Source organism: Phascolarctos cinereus, unplaced genomic scaffold (assembly GCF_003287225.1).
Source record: "Phascolarctos cinereus isolate Bilbo 61053 unplaced genomic scaffold, phaCin_HiC Scaffold_8;HRSCAF=390, whole genome shotgun sequence".
Lineage (NCBI taxonomy): Eukaryota > Metazoa > Chordata > Mammalia > Diprotodontia > Phascolarctidae > Phascolarctos > Phascolarctos cinereus.
In genome coordinates this window covers 42,414,290-42,431,726 of record NW_027556291.1, presented here as the reverse complement: position 1 = coordinate 42,431,726, position 17,437 = coordinate 42,414,290, and the positions used below count along the sequence as shown (strand labels likewise).

At 40.8% G+C, this 17,437-nt stretch overlaps 1 protein-coding gene across 2 annotated transcripts in view; it reads left to right on the top strand.

The window, feature by feature from the left end:
- The first annotated feature begins 5,005 nt into the window (after nucleotides 1-5,005).
- PHF6 (PHD finger protein 6) overlaps nucleotides 5,006-17,437 on the top strand; it is a 35,142-nt gene continuing 22,710 nt past the window's right edge. Inside the window, exons 1-4 of one of the 2 annotated variants that reach the window (XM_020969816.2) lie at nucleotides 5,006-5,202; nucleotides 6,622-6,717; nucleotides 9,464-9,647; nucleotides 9,851-9,952. In XM_020969816.2, the coding sequence (XP_020825475.1) occupies nucleotides 9,510-9,647; nucleotides 9,851-9,952 (240 nt within the window). In that variant the 5' untranslated portion in view covers nucleotides 5,006-5,202; nucleotides 6,622-6,717; nucleotides 9,464-9,509. The remainder of the gene's footprint in view (nucleotides 5,203-6,621; nucleotides 6,718-9,463; nucleotides 9,648-9,850; nucleotides 9,953-17,437) is intronic. The other variant, XM_020969815.2, reaches the window with a different exon arrangement.

Below are 17,437 nucleotides of genomic sequence, written 5' to 3'. Positions count from 1 at the left end.
GCTTCCCACCTCTTGGTGGAGAGATGATGGACAGGAGGTACAGAATTAGATATACGGTTTTGGACATGGATAATATGTGGATTTATTTTGCTTTACTATCCTTTATATTGTGTTTTCCCTTTTATATTAGGATTTATATTATATTTATATTAGGATTTTGTTTTCCTCTTTATATTGAGGGGGACTTGTGAAAGGAGACAGTTATTGAAAATATTGCCCCCCCCAAAAAAAGAAGACAAAAAGAAATAAGAGGGTCACTGAAGCACCCTTTAAAATGCACAGAAGGGAACAGAAGAAAGCTCAGAGAGAAACAGGGAAATAGGAAAGCTCAGGAAGTAATGTATTGAATGTGTGTGTGTGTGTGTGTGTGTGTGTGTGTGTGTGTTTTAAGGAAGCTGTGCTTAATAGATTAAGTTTCACATATAAGCTTCTTTTCTATTTTCCTTTGTATACAGAAATGTTCGCTTTTGTGCTCATTAAATTTAGAATAAAAATAGAATTAAATTACTTTTGAAAAACTCATTAAGTTAATAGGAAACACACCAGTTGGGGGCTTGTGAGTGACAGCACTAGAAAACCAGTTTCTCATGATTACCCTACTAGAACCGTAAGAGAGAATAGTCCAACACCACTCTAGGCCCCCAACCTTTCAATGCAAGTGTGACTTTTGATGCGGGTGAGCACAAACTGGGTGTTATACTGTGGGAACTTCATTTGCGAGCCTTTTGCATTTCCCCTGGAGAGATCCTTGGATCTCTCTCTCTCTCTCTCTCTCTCTCTCTCTCTCTCTCTCTCTCTCTCTCTCTCTCTCTCTCTGTCTCTCTCTCTCTCTCACACACACACACACACACACACACACACACACACACACACACACACACACACACACATCCTAGTTCATAGAGAAACACTGGAGAAAAATTGGTATGTGTTTGAGTGTGGGGGGTTCCTCTTCTTTGTTTTAGACTATAATTGAACAGTATATTTTCTGATGTTTCCCCTTCAAGTCAGACCAGTTGTGATAAATTTGACAGCTGAGTGGAGGATGTACTGAGTGGGGAGACACTGGTGGCAGAGAAACCAATCAACAGTCTGTGGTAATAGACCAATAGTCCTGATGAGGGTCTATACCAGCATGGTAGCAATGTAAAGATGGAAGGGTATGTATATAAGAGATATTAAGAAGGTAAAATCGACAAGACTTGGCAACAGATTTAATAAGAGGGATGAGAATGAGGAGTAGAGGATGACACCTAGGTTTTGAGCCTGGGTGACTGGGAAGATGGTGATGCCCTCCACAGTATTAGAGATGTCATAAAGAGGGAAAGGTTTTGGGGAAAACGAAAATGAGTTCGTTTTTTCTTTACTGATAAAAGCACATCAGTTTCTGATGTTGATCTATTTGACAAGGACAAGGACTTTGGTGGCAAGAACATTATTTTCAGGGTTTTTAGTAACTGTAGCCATAGCACCTGCAGGAGTAGTCCCCAAGCTATATTTCCCCAGGGGTTGCTTCCCAGTATGGTGGCTGAGGGCACTGGGCTGGAAGCACTGTTATTCCCCAGACCCTTGGAGTCAGGATCTTGGGCTGTCTCCATTAAGATCTGAGTAGTCAAGGTGGTGGTAGTAGTAGTCTGACTTGTCTGGCTCATGCTGCCTCTTCTTCAAGATGCCCTGCTGGTTCAGCTAGGCTGGTTTGCCTGAGATGGATGTGGGTATACGGCAGTTGGTGGGGATGGCTGGCCCCTTCTCCACAGGAATTGCTTTCCCAGATGACAGCTGTGAAGACTGGGCTGGAATCTGGACTGGTGGTCTGTGAGGTGCTGCCACTTCCAGGGCTCCTGTCTGTTGGTGGCAAATGATCAGCAGTTGTTGCTGGTGCTGAGGTGAAAGGTGGTATGAAGAAGGTAATGGAGTTAGGTCCTGCAGTAAAGGATGGAAAGTGTGAATAAGACCTTTAAGAAAGAAGAAAGAGTCTGAAAAAGCCACAAGTAATTCAATATTATATCATGCATTGTTAAGGGCACCACCAGCCTATGTCAACACAACGTGACTACTCTTAGTGGCATCTAAATGATGATAATTAGGTTAATAAACAGAACCTGAAGTTAAACAGCATTTAATTCAGATCTGAAAACAAAGTGGATTTATTGATCTTCTCCTGCCCCTAACTCCTACAGCACTAGTTTGTACTTCTCTTATGGGATTCTACTGTGGTTTGTAGTGATTTGTATCCCCATCAGCTACGAAATAGGCATACTCAATAAATGTGTATTTTTTTATTTTGTTTTGTCTACATCTGTGATTTTATCAATGTGGAAGAACTCTCTGGTACAGAAGCAACCTCCAGTGACGCAGAGTGGCAACCCCTTTGCAACTGACAATTTTAGAGAGCTGCCTAGGGCACCAAAAGGCTAAGTGACTTTCCTATGATCATACAACTTGAATATGACAGAGGCAGATAGATATCGAAGTGGATAGAGCACTGAGTCTGGAATAAGGAAGACTTGAGTTCAAATAAAGCTTCAAACAGTTATTATTAACCATGTGACTCTGGACAAGTCACTAAACTTCTGTTTACCTCAGCTCAGCTGGTAAATGGGGAAAATAATAAGATCTACCTCCCAGGATTATTGTGAGGATAAAATGAGACAATATTTGTAAAGTAATTAGCATAGCACAGAACTTGGTATATAATATATGTTTAATAAATATTTCCTTCCTTCCTTCCTTCCTTCCATGACTGAAAATTTGGTTCTCTATGCAATACTAGCCCATACTGCATAACAAAAGAATGAATAAAAATAGTCAAGCTATAAGCAAACAAAAATTTTATAGAAATCAAAAAGGTGATTCATTGCATGGGTACCATAGCTCTTCAAGCATTCTGCCATCACTACCACAAAATTGGCACATGGGTGAAAACTTGGTGGAAATTGCCACTTAGGGAAAGACATTTTGAATCTGTTTTAAATGTACTATAAATGTTTTGAACATAGACATGTTCTAGTCTTTTTATTAAAGACTCTGCAGCCTTACTTGCTATAACAGTAGGCCCGTGTATAAGAGCTTGGTATACCCCAAAAACAGTCTGATAATTCAGGTTTGATCTCACTACAAAAAAGCAAAGAGAGATTAGTGTCTGGAAAACCCAGAGAGGAAAGAGTATCTAGGAGAAGATAGTCAGCAGTGCCAAAGGCTACAGAGGTCAAGAAGGATAAAGATTTGAGAAAAGGCCATCATATCTGGCAGTTATGATCACTGGTAATTTAGGAAAGATAAGTTTCATTTAGTGATGAGGTTGGAAGCCAGATTACAAAGGATGGGAAAGTGAATGACAGAAGTGGAGGTAAGAAGAGACAGTTGGGAATTTGGCTGTGATAGGGAAGAAAGATATAGGCCAATAACTTGAGAGGATGGTAGGGTCAAGTGAGGGTTCCTTAAGGATGGGGGAGACCTAAGATTGTTTGTAAGGCTCAAGGAAGGAACCAGTAAACAGGAAGGGATTGAAGATTAGAGAGAGGCAATTTGCTGAAAATTTCTGGAGGGAGGTGATCAAAAGTACTTAAAGGAAGTCGTTGTATTGTTAAGAGCTCCCTCTTCATCAAAGACTAGAGAAAAGGAGAGAATGGAGAATGAGAAGAGGGAAGAAGGAAGAAGAGGGAAGAAGTGGGATCTCATAATGAATGGCCTCTATTTTCTCCACAAAGTATAAGGTGAGGTCTTCAACTGGGCTGGTGGTGGGAGGTCTGAGGTGAAAATGTTTTGGAATAGCCACAGTAGGGAGCCTGATAAAGAACCAATTAGAGAAGAAAAAAAGGATTGCTTTGTTGCAGTAAAGCCCCAGTTAAGATTAGGTAACATGAATTTGTAGTGGAACCTGTCATCGGAGTAGTTTGACTTCTTCCAGCTCCTTTAAGAAGTATGTGAATTTGGAGTCGGATACTGGAATTCAAATCCTGACCGTTCGATTTATTACTTAACCTGTAAAATGAAGTAGTTCTTCTAGATGGCCTCTGAGGTTCCTTTCTTATCCAAAACTATAACCCCATGAATCTCCTTCTTTGCCTCCCAGTTCCCTCCTTTAAAGCTCTTTGAAGGTCAGGGTCTGTTTCGCTTTTGTTTTTGTATCCCTAGTATCCCAGTGCCTGGCACATAGTAGGCCCTTAATTAATACTTGTTAACCAGCAGATCTCTAGAGTGCTTTCCAGTTCTCAAATTCTAAAATCCTAAATCCCCGTTGCTACTTAATCTAATCTCAGGTACTGTACAACATGATTTAAAGGGCATGGATCTTCTCTTCTAGGAGTTTAATCTTAAACATCAAACTGGAGAAGAAAAATATTGAACAGATACACAGGATGATACCAGGGCAAACCTACCCCTGTACTACTAGGAAATCAAACCAACCCCCCAAAACCTCAAAGCCTTTTCCTTCCTGCCATCTTTAGCGACACAAGACATTGTGGGGCTTTCTCTGGCTTGAAGTCTCAACCTGTGGGACCCCGGGGCTGATCCCTGAAGCAATGGGGCCTACGGAGAGCCTGAGCCACCTGGGTTCTGCCCTCAGCTGTGGGATAGCCTGAAGCAAGACGATTTCCCCAGCGGGAGGCGGCCCCAAAAAGGAGGCCCCGCAGAGATGCTGTGTGAGAAGAAGGACAAAATGGAAGGGAAAGTGCTTTGAATGCTAGGGCCCGCCTCCGCCCCACACGGTTTACAGCCCCAACCCTGGCTTTCTTCCCCCACCCCCTGCCGCCAATGAGGAAGGGCTCGCTTTCCCTCCCTTTCTCCCCTCTCTTCCCGGGCCCCATCTCAAAGCAACGCCCCCGGGCCCAAGCAAGGCGCCGCGGCGGCAGTCGAGCGGCAGAGAGGGGGGTTCGAGCCCTGCCTCCGCCCGAGCCGCGCCTCCCGCGCATGCGCCTACGCGCCACTCGGCCCCGGAGGAGGTGCCTCGGCGACCAATCAGAGCTCCCGGCGCGCCGGGAACGTGCCTACGCTACTCGGGGTCGGTTGCGTGCGAGGGGAGGGGGGGCGACGTCAGGGTGCTCGGCTGGAGCCCCGTCTCTCCTCGAATGAAAGGAAACAACCTCCGGCGGCTTCGAACTGCTCCTGAGCCGCCGCCGCAGGAGCCCCGCCGCCCGAGCCCGCTCCCGCTCGCTTCCGCCAGCTCCGCCGGCCCTGCCTCGTTCCTGGGCCCAGTCGGTGAGTTGCCCGCGCGCGCCTGCCCCCCGGCCCGCCCGCGCGCCGGCAGTGCCTACCCCGAGGCCCCAAGTCCCGCTCCCGGGAGTTGGAGAAGGAGGAGGAGGAGGATGGCGGCCGCCGCCCCTGCCCCTGCTGCGGAGGGACTCTCGGTGGGCTCTGCCGCATTGTGCAGGACCCCGGGACCGAGCCTTAGCGGCCTCTTGCAGGAGGGGCCCAGCCGGGGGGACGGGGGGACGGGGAGCCGGGAAGGGGGCGTTTCGGGGGGTGGGGAGGACGGGTGCCCAGGTAGAGAGGTGCTCGCCCTTTTGGAGGGAGAACCTGGGGGGCTCTGGGCTCTTGGGAAGGGAAGGGTCCCAGTCTGCAGGGAGTGCGCTGGGGGTAGGGGGGACGGGTGGGGGAGGGGCCGGCCCGGGGGAAGGAGAGATGAAAAGAAACTATTGGGGAGGAAGGTCTAGTTTCATGGGTGAATCGGGGAGGTCCTGACTTTTGCGAAGGGTTCAGGGATCATCTCAGGTTTTAGGGGAGTTGGAGGGAAGCTAGGGGGAAGGGGGGAACTGCTTGGAGGGGGTGGGGATCCTTCTGTGCGGGTTCACAGCAAGTCTTCGAGAGTTCCTCGAGGCCCTAATGTGGGGAGAGGTGTTATTAGTGAAAGGGGCCGCTATACAGGTAAGTGGCATCGAGTGAAAGGCGCCTGATTTGGGATCCTTGTGCGTTTGAGCGTCTCTTTTTGTCCTGGAGTGGACCAGCCGGGCAAAAAATAACTATCGAACGCCTGTTCTGTGTGAGACGTTGTAATTGTTGTCTCCTCCGAAAAATCCCACACCCTCCCCTCTTTGGTGGTCTTACAGCCTCGAGAGTCAACCTCAGTCATACATTTGGGGCTGCTTCGGGCTCTCTTTGTATTTCTGGATTCCTAACTGGAAAATCCTCTCACTTGTCCTCTGAGTAACTGCAGAAGACAGTGAAGAAAAATCTGATACTAACCAGCCCTCCAAATTCAAAGGCCCTTCCGGTACATTTTATTCATTTAGCACATTTTTTTCGAACCCACAAGTTTTCTCCGAATTCAGCTTCTCCGTGGTTGAAAATCTTACAATCACGTTTACGTGTTGCTTTTACCTATCTGCCCTACAGCTTTATTTTTCATGAGACTTCTAATTCATCTGGATCCAAAAATCATATGGTAAAAGTCTAATAAATGTTTGTTAAATTTCACCGAAAATAAAGATTAGACTGAATGTGATTCTCGGGCACTGAATGCACTGATTCTGTGCTCTTGAATCTGATGCTGTGCTCCTGAATGCTCTCCTTGATGTTTGGTTTACTTGCGGTACCAGAGTGCTACACAGTGATCTAGGAAAATCACAAAAGCATTGATTTGCTTCAATCTAACTGATCTAGCTCTTAATTATGTTGCAGACATTTAAATGATGTTTTGCAGTAAACAGTTGTAAGGCAAACAGTTAAAAGGACATTGAAGAACAAAACTTTTAAGGAAAAAGGCACAGTCGAAGGGTGAGAGCATCCAACTTTGAGCTTTATATGCGCACACACACACAAAAGCTTTTTGGACTAAAAATAAATTCCCATCTGGCTATGAACCCCTTAATATAGGTTCTTGGCAAACCCCCAGATCTTCCTAGGGTAGAGATCACAAATGTAGTGCTATAAGCTCAAAATCTTATTTTATGGCATGTTGCTGGGGAGTCATTGTTTCCTCAATAAACTCCTTTTAAGGTTTTACAAAGTGGCTACAAAAATTTTAATGAAGTCTGTTTACGTGAGCATTATTCAGGTTAGGGTGGAAAATCCCACTTATTCCATGTTTCAGGAAAATAACTTAATTGGTTTGACCCATACTTTGCCTGTTTTTTTTTTATGAATCTAAACTAATTTTGTGCTTTTTTTTAATCTATAAACATTTTTATATCAGTTGAATTTATGCCATCAGTTTACTCTTTCAGACTTTGTAGTCTTTAAAGAGTAGTAGGCTATCTAAATTATGATGAGGAAATTGACCCTTTCATAAGCTGAGATTTCAAGACTAGGTAAAAGTTACCTTTTTTTGACAATAAAGAGTTCACTTGTTTTCAGTTCCAGATCTTCTTCCTCACAACCCAAAGTAATTTTTTTATTTGTCATAGGCCATTTTATGGCCAATGATGGGAATTTATAGAAACTACTTTAAAAATTAAATTCAACAAAAATGTCTATTATACAGATTAAACCTATCTATAATATAGCATTCTTTCTTTGGGAGGGGAATATGGAGAATACAGAATGGTGGTTTTAGAATGATTGCTTGGGATCCAAAAAAATTTAATTTAGAAATTCACCATTAGATGGAAAATCTTGGGGTGATTTCTAAATTTTGATGTTTTGCATAATTATCTGCAATAGATAATTTAAAGATTTTGGCAGCTATACATAAACAGGATACAACAGCTGTACACATACTTGCATGAGCAAATGTGCAAATACTTCTTTTGTATCTCTTTTAAATTCTTTTTTATTTTAGGATTGATTTCCATCAGTTTCAAAGTATATCGTGGTGCCATGAATAAAGCATTTTTGTAAATCATTAAGAATGCCATCTTAAAAATTGTGGTGGCATTAAGTTGGATTAAAAGCTCCTAAAACAGAAACTATTAGTTCCTTTTAAGTTTCAAATTTAAAGGAAAATTACTGATAAATTATAAGAAAAGAAAATATGTTTCTCTCTGGCATACTTTAACATTTGATATAATATTTTAATTTTTTATATTGTTAGAAAATGCTGCAAAGTTTATTAAAGTAAATTTGGGCCCCCCCCAAAAAAAAAACTCTTGTTCTTATAGGCAGACAAGTGCTCTTCAACAAAAGATAAGATATAATAATGGTGATTATTTTAAAAACAAAATTCTTGAATGAAGTTATATAGGATATGCTATTTATTCAGCAAGCCGTGGACACTGAACTGTGCAGTTGAATGTAAAATTATACGTTCTGTTGGATTTGAGATTATAGAAAATTAATGTAATTCAGAGTCAAGACTTATCTTGAATGCTTTCTCCACAATGAAGTTGTGGCTCTAAATGGGATACTTTTCCCCTCTTCCGTTTGTTTTTAAGTATGCCATTTACTATCATTATTTTACTTTAATTAAAATTAAGGTTCATTTGGAAAATTTTTCCACTTATTACTGTTGAGGTTTCTGCATTTAGGTCACTGTCATATTTTACCCCTAAGGCCTACCTAATTAACAACAAAGCTGTGAGTCACTGAAAGAGATTACAGTATTGATATATAAATCAGCAAGTTCTAAAATCCTAAATTTTTTAGTGTTGTATTGTTAACTTAAATTTTCCTTTACCATAGAAAAAGAAGTACAATGGTGTAAAAGTAATTTCACAAAATAAATATTCAAGATATTTCTTTAGAATTGAAAATTTGAGTTATTAACAAAATAATTGCAGGAAAGTTGTTATGATTAGTAACCATGTAATAATCATAGCATAATGAGGGCCCTTTTTGGGAAAAGGAGTAATGAGATGTTTACCATTAATCTCTTTCACAGTATGATCATAAGTGAAGGCTCTGCTGGTCTCTCTGCCTACAAAATTATAGATCTGTATCCTTGTACCATTTCACCTCACACCTTTTAAAAATAGTTTCTAATTAATGTCACTGTGACTTGCTTCCTTATCTCTGGAAGTCTATATAAAGAAAAGATAAATTTATTTCGCTTTCATTGTTTTATTGAGATATGAAGCTTAACTCTCTTCTGACTATTGTGAGTATAGAATGTTAGTCAATTATACTTTTTTTGGTTGTCATTGTATACTATGACCTGTAATTCTTTTTTTTCCCCCAGGGGCACCTAAATTTGCTTTCTTTAAAAAAAAAATTACTACTTCTGTCAAAAGACATTGACTTAATTTTTTTTGTATCATACACATGTAGGTCAAGTAGAGATGTTATACACATAATTATAACATTTTGCCTTTTCTGTTGGGCTAAGTGATGGGTCCTCTTCCAGATTTTAAGATTCTAGAATTATAGTTCAGGAGCTATTTCTATAAACTTTATCTGGGAAGTGTTCATTTGTAGTACCTTTTGATTGTGGTCGCTTCTTGTACTTCAATATGAATATATGTATATATTAGACAGATTTCTCAGAATGAGTGTCTTTTTTTAATTATATGGCAAATACAAAAGAATTTAGACAAGGAGGCAATTTTAAGATGGAATGAACAGTTGTTGCCTTTTTTATTCTCTGTAGCATTTTTTGAGACTTAAAGTGGCATTCTAAAGGCAATTTAAAAATCATGTCAAGCTCAGTTGGACAGAAAAAAGGGTCTACAAGACAGCGCAAATGTGGCTTTTGTAAATCTAATAGAGACAAAGAATGTGGACAGTTATTGATATCTGAAAACCAGAAGGTGGCAGCACATCACAAATGTATGGTAAGTACAGTAAAAACACAAAAAGAAGTCATTCATTAGACTAGGAAAATATTAATTAGTATTAAAATCTCAACTAACTCTTTATGGAAGTCATGTATGACTGACGACACACTGTTTTGATTAGAAATGTTCCCATGTTGGGTTTTACTGTAAGACCTTAGTATAAGAAGCTTTTAAAATGTTGTCTTTTGTATAACTTATAGCTTTTTTCGTCTGCATTGGTGACCTCACACTCTGATAATGAGAGTCTTGGTGGATTTTCTATTGAAGATGTTCAAAAGGAAATAAAAAGAGGCACTAAACTGGTAAGTTAGTATGTACTGCCAAAGATGAAATTTTTGCGTTTCATAGTGTATAAAACTATTTGCTTGTTATGGTGTGCCCTTTAAAAATCAGCCTTTTTATGGGTCATTGAAACCCAAGGTATAATAAATAACATAAACCAAATGCAGTGCAAAAGAGCTTTGAATATGTATTTATATGTATATATATACATGTACATATATATAGCTTATTCAGATGGGTACAGTGTTCCTATTTTCACAAAAAAAAAAAGAAGAATTGAGGTTAGAGTAAGTATACTTAAAAATTAGCCAAGTAATTAGTTTGGTGTAATGTGCAAAATTTTTTATACTAAACAAGTAGTCTGTGTTTTCTTTTTTCCCCATCGTGAAATGCTAATGTATTTTGATGTCATAAAATTATTGTGACCAATACAAATGAGAAAGGTAATACAGCTTTACTAAGAAGATGTTTATCATTGAATAAAAAACATGATTTTCTGGTGATAGAAGATATAAGTAATATTTGTGAAGTTAGGTATTTGAGATTTTAATAGCTTCTGGGGAACTTTGTGGAAATTTTACTGAAACCATACTAGTAAAATAAACTAGCAGTTCTGCTCTCAGTAAGATGATTGAGAAGTTGCTGTTGCCCATTGTTGTAGGAAAGTAGTGTTATCTTCTTTAAAATTTCTGAAATGATGGAACATTTCCAAGTCATTTCTGTTTTAATCTTGAAAATTTTACTCAAAAGATCTTCTTTCTCACATTTGCGTATTCCTTGGTTTAGTCTCTTTATTAAAATATGTTTATTGAAAGTAAAATAATTGAATGCCTTTCCAGTGTCCCTCTCCAGTCCTTCTTACACACAGCTGCCAAATTGGTGTTCTGAAGCTCTGCTCTGCCCATGGCACTCCCCTGCTCCAGAAGCTTCAGTGATTTCCTGTTGCCTTTAGGATAAAACACCAGATCCTCTGACATTTAAAGCCCTTCATGGGCTGGCTCCAGCCTTCCTTTCCAGCCTGATTTCACATTACTCCCCCCTACACACCCTAGGTTCCAATCAGACTGGCCTGTTGCTATTTCCTGTACATGACATTCCATCTTTCCCACTCCGGTGCCTTTACACAGGCTGGCCCTCCTGTTTGGAATGCTCTCTCTCCCCCCCCCTCCCCTCAGCCTTTTGGGATCCTTGGCTCCCTTTGGGGCTTAGCTTCATTGCCACCTCCTACCCAAGGCCTTTCTCAGTACCTAGTTGTTATCCCCCACCCTGTGACATTGCTTCACATTAATTTATCTGTGGACTTGTTTTGTCCTCCAGTGGAATGTAAGCTCCTTGAGGGAAGTTTCATCTTGTTCTTTGTATTCTCCTCTGCCCATTAAATTATTGAAAGCACTTCTCTAGCTTGCTGTCATCTCACTGTTTTAAAGACAGAGTTAGTTATACAGAAGAGTGATCTAGTTTGTCATCTAAGATCTGTTTCAGAATCTAAACAAATAGACATAAAATGAAATGGTGATAGGAGGAGGGAGGTAATCATGATGCTGATGAGACAGGTATTTTGTTGAGGCAAGAATAATACTATATTGAGGGATTAGGAAAAAGCAATTTTAAGAGATATAGTCAAAGGATGTTATTTTTGGTAGAGAGAAGAATGGTGGGTCTTTTCCCCTTAGTCCCTCCTGTTAGGATCAGAATACAGATACTAATAGTCCTGAGTATTCGAAAAGCAAAACATTTTCTATAATCTGATTTTATTTAGAAAATAAAGATTAAAAGACTTAAGTTTCATGCCTCTCTGAACTTTAGAATTCATTGGAAAGTCCCATATTTTGCATTTTTTTTATGACCTTCGCTACAAGTTAGCTTAAAGAAGGGGGAGATTTGCTGAAATATAACAATACTCTTTATCCTTCAGCCACATTCAGCTATAGAGTAACAATGCTGTTTACTTGAACTCCTTTGAACCTGGAATGACATTACCTCCGTGTGTCTTTGTTAACATAGTATATGTTTCTAGAATGTGGGCGTAAGTACTGACTTGGGATAATTTATTCTCCATCAGCAGGACTAAGTAGCCACAACTTTATTTTAACTTCAGGAATCCTTGTGTCACTGCATTCCTATTGTTGTTAATTGAGGCACCACACATTTCACTTCAGATAAATTTCATGAGAATTTTAGCTACTTGGGCCTCTCTTTGTGAAGAGGACATCAGAGGTTCTTAAGGACAACATAGCCACAATCTTGTAAATTGTGTGAATCAGTATAAGGGTCTTGACATTATACCATAAGAAATTATTTGGAGGGGAGGGCTCCTAGTATAGTGGGTCATAAATCATTTTTTAAATCCCTTTATCTTTTCATGAGATTAAAGGAAGAAAATCAAACTCAGCTTATTGACTTTGAGGAAGCCCTTGTCCTGTGCACTCTTCAGGAGGTCTGGGTTTTAATATCAGCTCTATTCTTGACTCACTTTGTAACCTTAGATAAGTCATTAAACTTTTACATTTTGGGAGTAAATTGAGGATAATGCTAACCATGTCACACCCCCCTACTCAGTAAATTTCAGTGGCTTCCTGTTTCCTCCAGGAGGAAATATAAAATCCTCTGTTGTTTTTTAAAGCTCTTCGTTACCTGGCCTTTTCCTCCCTTCCCAGTCTTACACTTTACTGCCTTCCACATACTCTGCAGCCCGATGACACTGGCCTCTTTGCTGTTCCTTGCACAATAACACACTCCATTTCCTGAGTCCCAGCATGTTGCCTATACCTGCAACTCTCTCCTTCATCATCTTTGCCTCCTGGCTTCCTTCAGGTCTCAGCTGAAATCACACCTTCTACAAGACATCCTTTCATGCTAGTGCCTTCACTCTGAGATTATTTCTAATTTATCATCTACATATTTCTGGTACATAGTTTGCATATTGTCTTCCCCCATTAGACTGTGAGCTCCTTGGGAGCAGGGACTGTTTGCCTTTCTATGTATTTCCAGTGCTTAGCGCAGTGCCTAACACACAGTAAGTGTTTAATAAATGCTTGTTGACTGACTGACTGACTGACTGACCACTGCCTACTAAACAAGCATATTGTGATGCTGAATAATTTGGTGCTGCATAAAAGGCAAGGTATTACCTTTTAAAGGCTATTCTGGTTTTCCAATCTTATTGCTACTACCCCCACAGTATCTCTAGCATCCACCCATTTCTCTCCACTTCCACAGCCACCACCTTAATTCAGGCCCTCATCTTCTGTCACCTATACTGTTACAATAGTCTCTTGCCTCTAAGATTTAATCCTCTTTAATCCATTCTCCACAAAAATGATATTCCTGAACCAAAGGCCTGATTTCCCTGCTCAGAAAACTCCAGTGGCTCCCTATTGCCTCCAGGATCAAATATGAATTCCTTTGTTTGGCATTTAAAGCCCTTCACACTGCAGCTTTCCTCTAGCTTTCCAGGCTTATACTCATTACTCCCTTTATGTACTCTGCAATCCAGCCAAAGGGGCCTAATTACTGTTCTTCGAACATAACATTCAATTTCCCACATCCTTCTGTGCCTTTGCATAGGTAATCCCACATGCCTAGGATACACTACCTTCTCACCTCTGCTTCTTAGAATCTCTCACCAGCTTCCTTCAAAGCTCAACTCAAGTAACACCTACGGAAGGCCTTTCTTGATTTCCACCTGTCTCCCCTCCCCCAGCTATTAATCCCCCCCCTCACCTGGTATTTACTGAATTTTACCTGTTTCCTCTGAGTGAATGGAAGTTTCTTAAGGGCAGGGACTATTTGGTTTTTGTCTTTGCAACCTCAGCCCCTAACAGTGTCTGGCATGTAGTAGGTGCTTAATAAATGCTTGTTGGTTGATTTTTATATAGTACTACTAGTGGCTACTTAATGTCACTGAGAATATCATTGAGCCTATATGTGGTAAGAATAAAATATTACTTACACACACACACACACACACACACACACACACACACACACACACACTTCTTCCCATAGTAATTAGAATAGTCATTTCTCAAGCATCTGTTATAATAAGGAACCAGAGGATAGCCCGGATAAATAAAATCCACATATAATTTAAAGTCTTTTTTTACTCCCACCAAACCTTGAAGTGCTAGCAAGTAGCAAAATTGACAAACTACAGTTGCTTTGTTTAGTCTTCAGTGAGCGATAAAAAGGCCAAAATCAGTCAGAAAGACAGAGCATCTTTGTAATTGATCAACTGGATAAACATGGGCTTCCTCTCCCCCCAGCCCCCCAAGTTGACTTTTTTTGTGTGTGAGACATTTCACCGTGTGAGCATGTCTATTGTCAGCACAGCAGGCTGCCTGTTCATCTGTGTTTCTAGGCGCATGGGTGCCAGTTGAAAGCAATTACCTCTGGAAAAGAACAAAGGCTTTTGAGCTTAGCTGCTTTCTAAGACAGCCTGCACCTGGTATTGCTCGGGCACCCTTGGGAAAGGAAGAAGATAGATGGGTACCCAGAGTGGAGAAAGTGGCTGAAGCTTAAGAGGAGCAGAGCCCCTGACTTGTGTCTGCCCCTTAAGAATGGGTGGCCCCATAATAACTGCCCTTCCTTCTCAGCTGCTGATACTTGGGATGTCCCCATTTTCCTTCTCTGTTATCCCAGGCCCTGCTTCTTAGGATTATAGATTTATAGCTGGAAGGGACCTTAGAGCTCACCTATCCAACCCTCTTACTTTACAGATGAGAGGTTAAATTGCTTCATCGTGGTAACAAAAGTAGTAAGTGGCAGAAGCCAATTTTGAGTACTGAGCCTCTGACTCCAAAACCATCACTCCTTTCAGCACACCATGGTATTTGGTACTCAGTGCAGGTTAGGGTCTTCAGCACAAGCAAAGGGGAAAGAAATAATGAGGCAAGGTTTCCCTACTCTGCATTCTCCCTGTTCCTCAGCACCCCATATCACTGACAGACATGATGGTGATCTCTTAGGGAGCAGCCTTGGAGTAAAAAGATCACTAGACTAAGATTTGACAGGCCTTGCTTTTAGCCCCAGCTCTGTCATCATGTGGCCTTGCAAAAATTGTTTTACTTCTCAGGTCTTCAGTTTCCTGATCTATATGAAATGAGGGGTTCTGTGTCATGGAACCCTTTGGCAGTCTGATGAAGTCTATAGACTCCTCAGAAGATTTTTAAATGCATAAATTAAAATATATAAGATGACAAAGGAAACCAATTATATTGAAATATAGTTAGCAAGATACTAATAAAACAAGTTCATAGAGCCCAGGTTAACCTGTAGACTAGGTGATTTCCTAAGATCCCTTCTAGAGCTAGGATTCTTTCTCATGACTGTTGCTTAAGATCCCCAGCTCTTCTAGGGAACCCTCTGAATTTGGTAGTGTCTTGAAAATGTAGGTGATCTTTTGTCTATACTGACAGTAGAAAGCAAAGCAAGCGGGCCAATCCCCAAGGCTCTCAGAATGAAAAGTGCTGTTAGAGTCGGTCCAAGATAGAGTTATAATGGGAACCCCGCTTCTTTACTGTATTGTCCCCTTCCACACTGCCCCATGTGGGAGGTCAGACCCAGGCCATGAATTCTACCAGCAGTGATTTGGACCTAGAGATAAGGGAAGAAGGGAACAAGCATTTATTAGGTGCCTACTGTGTGCCAGGCACTGTGTTTAGTACTTGATTAATATTATCTCATTTGATCCTCACAACAACCCTGGGAGGTTAGTGATGTTATCATCCAGAGCCAATGCTCTAGCCACCTCAGGATAGTGCCTCATCCTACTGCCTAGAAGGTGTGTGTGTGGGGGGGTGTTAAATAAAGTCACTGAGTTCCTGAAAAATGAAAATGGTGAGCTGTTATCTATTATCTTTCTGCAAGGGCTTATTAGGGATGGAAAATGTGTTCTTGGATCACACTGGCTAGAGAGCTCTTGGGCAATTCATTTAACCTCTCAGTGTTCCAGGGAACTCTAAGGCTCAAAGTTACCAATATCCTGTTTATTTGTATCACCGAAAGCATTTTCCACACCAGAAGTTGCCCATACAAGTGGAATCAGAAGTCCAGACTTCTTCAAAATATCTTAGATGCTTTGGGATAAATGGACTTTGTGAGCTAGCCTGGGAACCTTACCTTAACAACATTGTTTTGCTGGGGAAATTCATTCTAAGTTCCAAACAACGAACTTAGAAACTTTTAGAATGCAACTTGTTGGTAAGTTGGGCATTCTTCATATTATTCTCTAGCTGCAGCAGTCGCCTAGAAACACTGAATGGGGTTTTTTGCTCAGACATTGACCCTGGCTAAGAAATGTGGCTTCCAGAGAAAGACAGAAAAACATGTTCTCTTTTAATGCTATCTTCACTTTTTTGAGATGGTTGGGAAGCAGAGTCTGCTTCAGCAGTATGTCGGAAGTACGTTTTTCCCTAGATGAAGCTAAGTGATAGGATCATTATTATGTCTGCCTTATATAAATGACAAACTGGTTATCAAGATGAGAAAAAAGCATAGAATCTTAGAATCCAAGAACAAAAAAGTAGCTGAGAAGTTGGTTCAGTTCTGCCACCTTGCCTCTAGGCATAAATTGGATTGATCAAATCTAGATAAAATTATTGTCTATGGCATTCTTAAATATTTCTGGGAAGTGAGATTATTTTCCCAGTATCTAATATTCTTCATTTTATAGAAACTTTGTGTTATGTGTAACCGAAATAACTCATAACACTCTCTCTCTCTCTCTCTCTCTCTCTGTAATTTACAACTGTTTGCTGAGTATTATGCATCTTCTGTGTGTACTGGATTGTACTGGGCACTAGGATTGCAAAGATGAAACCAGACATAGGCCCTTTCCTGACAGAGCTTATAGTCTAATTGGGATGGGGGATGGGGGGACAGGGACGAATAAGATAAATATACAAATTATGAACACCAGTTAATATATAAGAAGTGCATAAAAGGACAGATTGTCATGAGAAGTTCCAGAAGTGAGTAATCACTTAGAGCTAAAAGTGACCTGGGAAGAATTTATGGAAGAGATGATACCTGATACGGACCTTGAGAGAAAGACAAAATATGGGAGATAGGCCATTCTAGGCATGGACACAGCCTGACTAAGGTACAGAGGCAAGAAAGGAAAGAATGAGATGAGGGAACTGATGAGTAGCCTTGTTTGGCTGAAACGTAGATTACATGCTGAGGAATCTGCAATTAAGTCTGGAAAGGTAGGTTGGGAGTTTCTAATGAGGGACTTCGAATGCCAATATTAGAATACCTAAAGGTTTTGAGCAAAGCTGCGATATGATCAGATCCCATGTGTTAGGAAGATTATTTTGGCAACTATTGAAGGATGTGTTGAAGACAGGAGAAGACTAGAGGCAGGAAAACCAATTAGTTGGGGCCACACTAAGGATACTTAGTATTGAAATGCTAGGATGGAAACTGAGGCATAGAGGAAGCGATGAGCTGTGTGAATAGAGTAGTAGTACAGTGCTCTGGTTAACCGAAGGTTCAGCACAGAC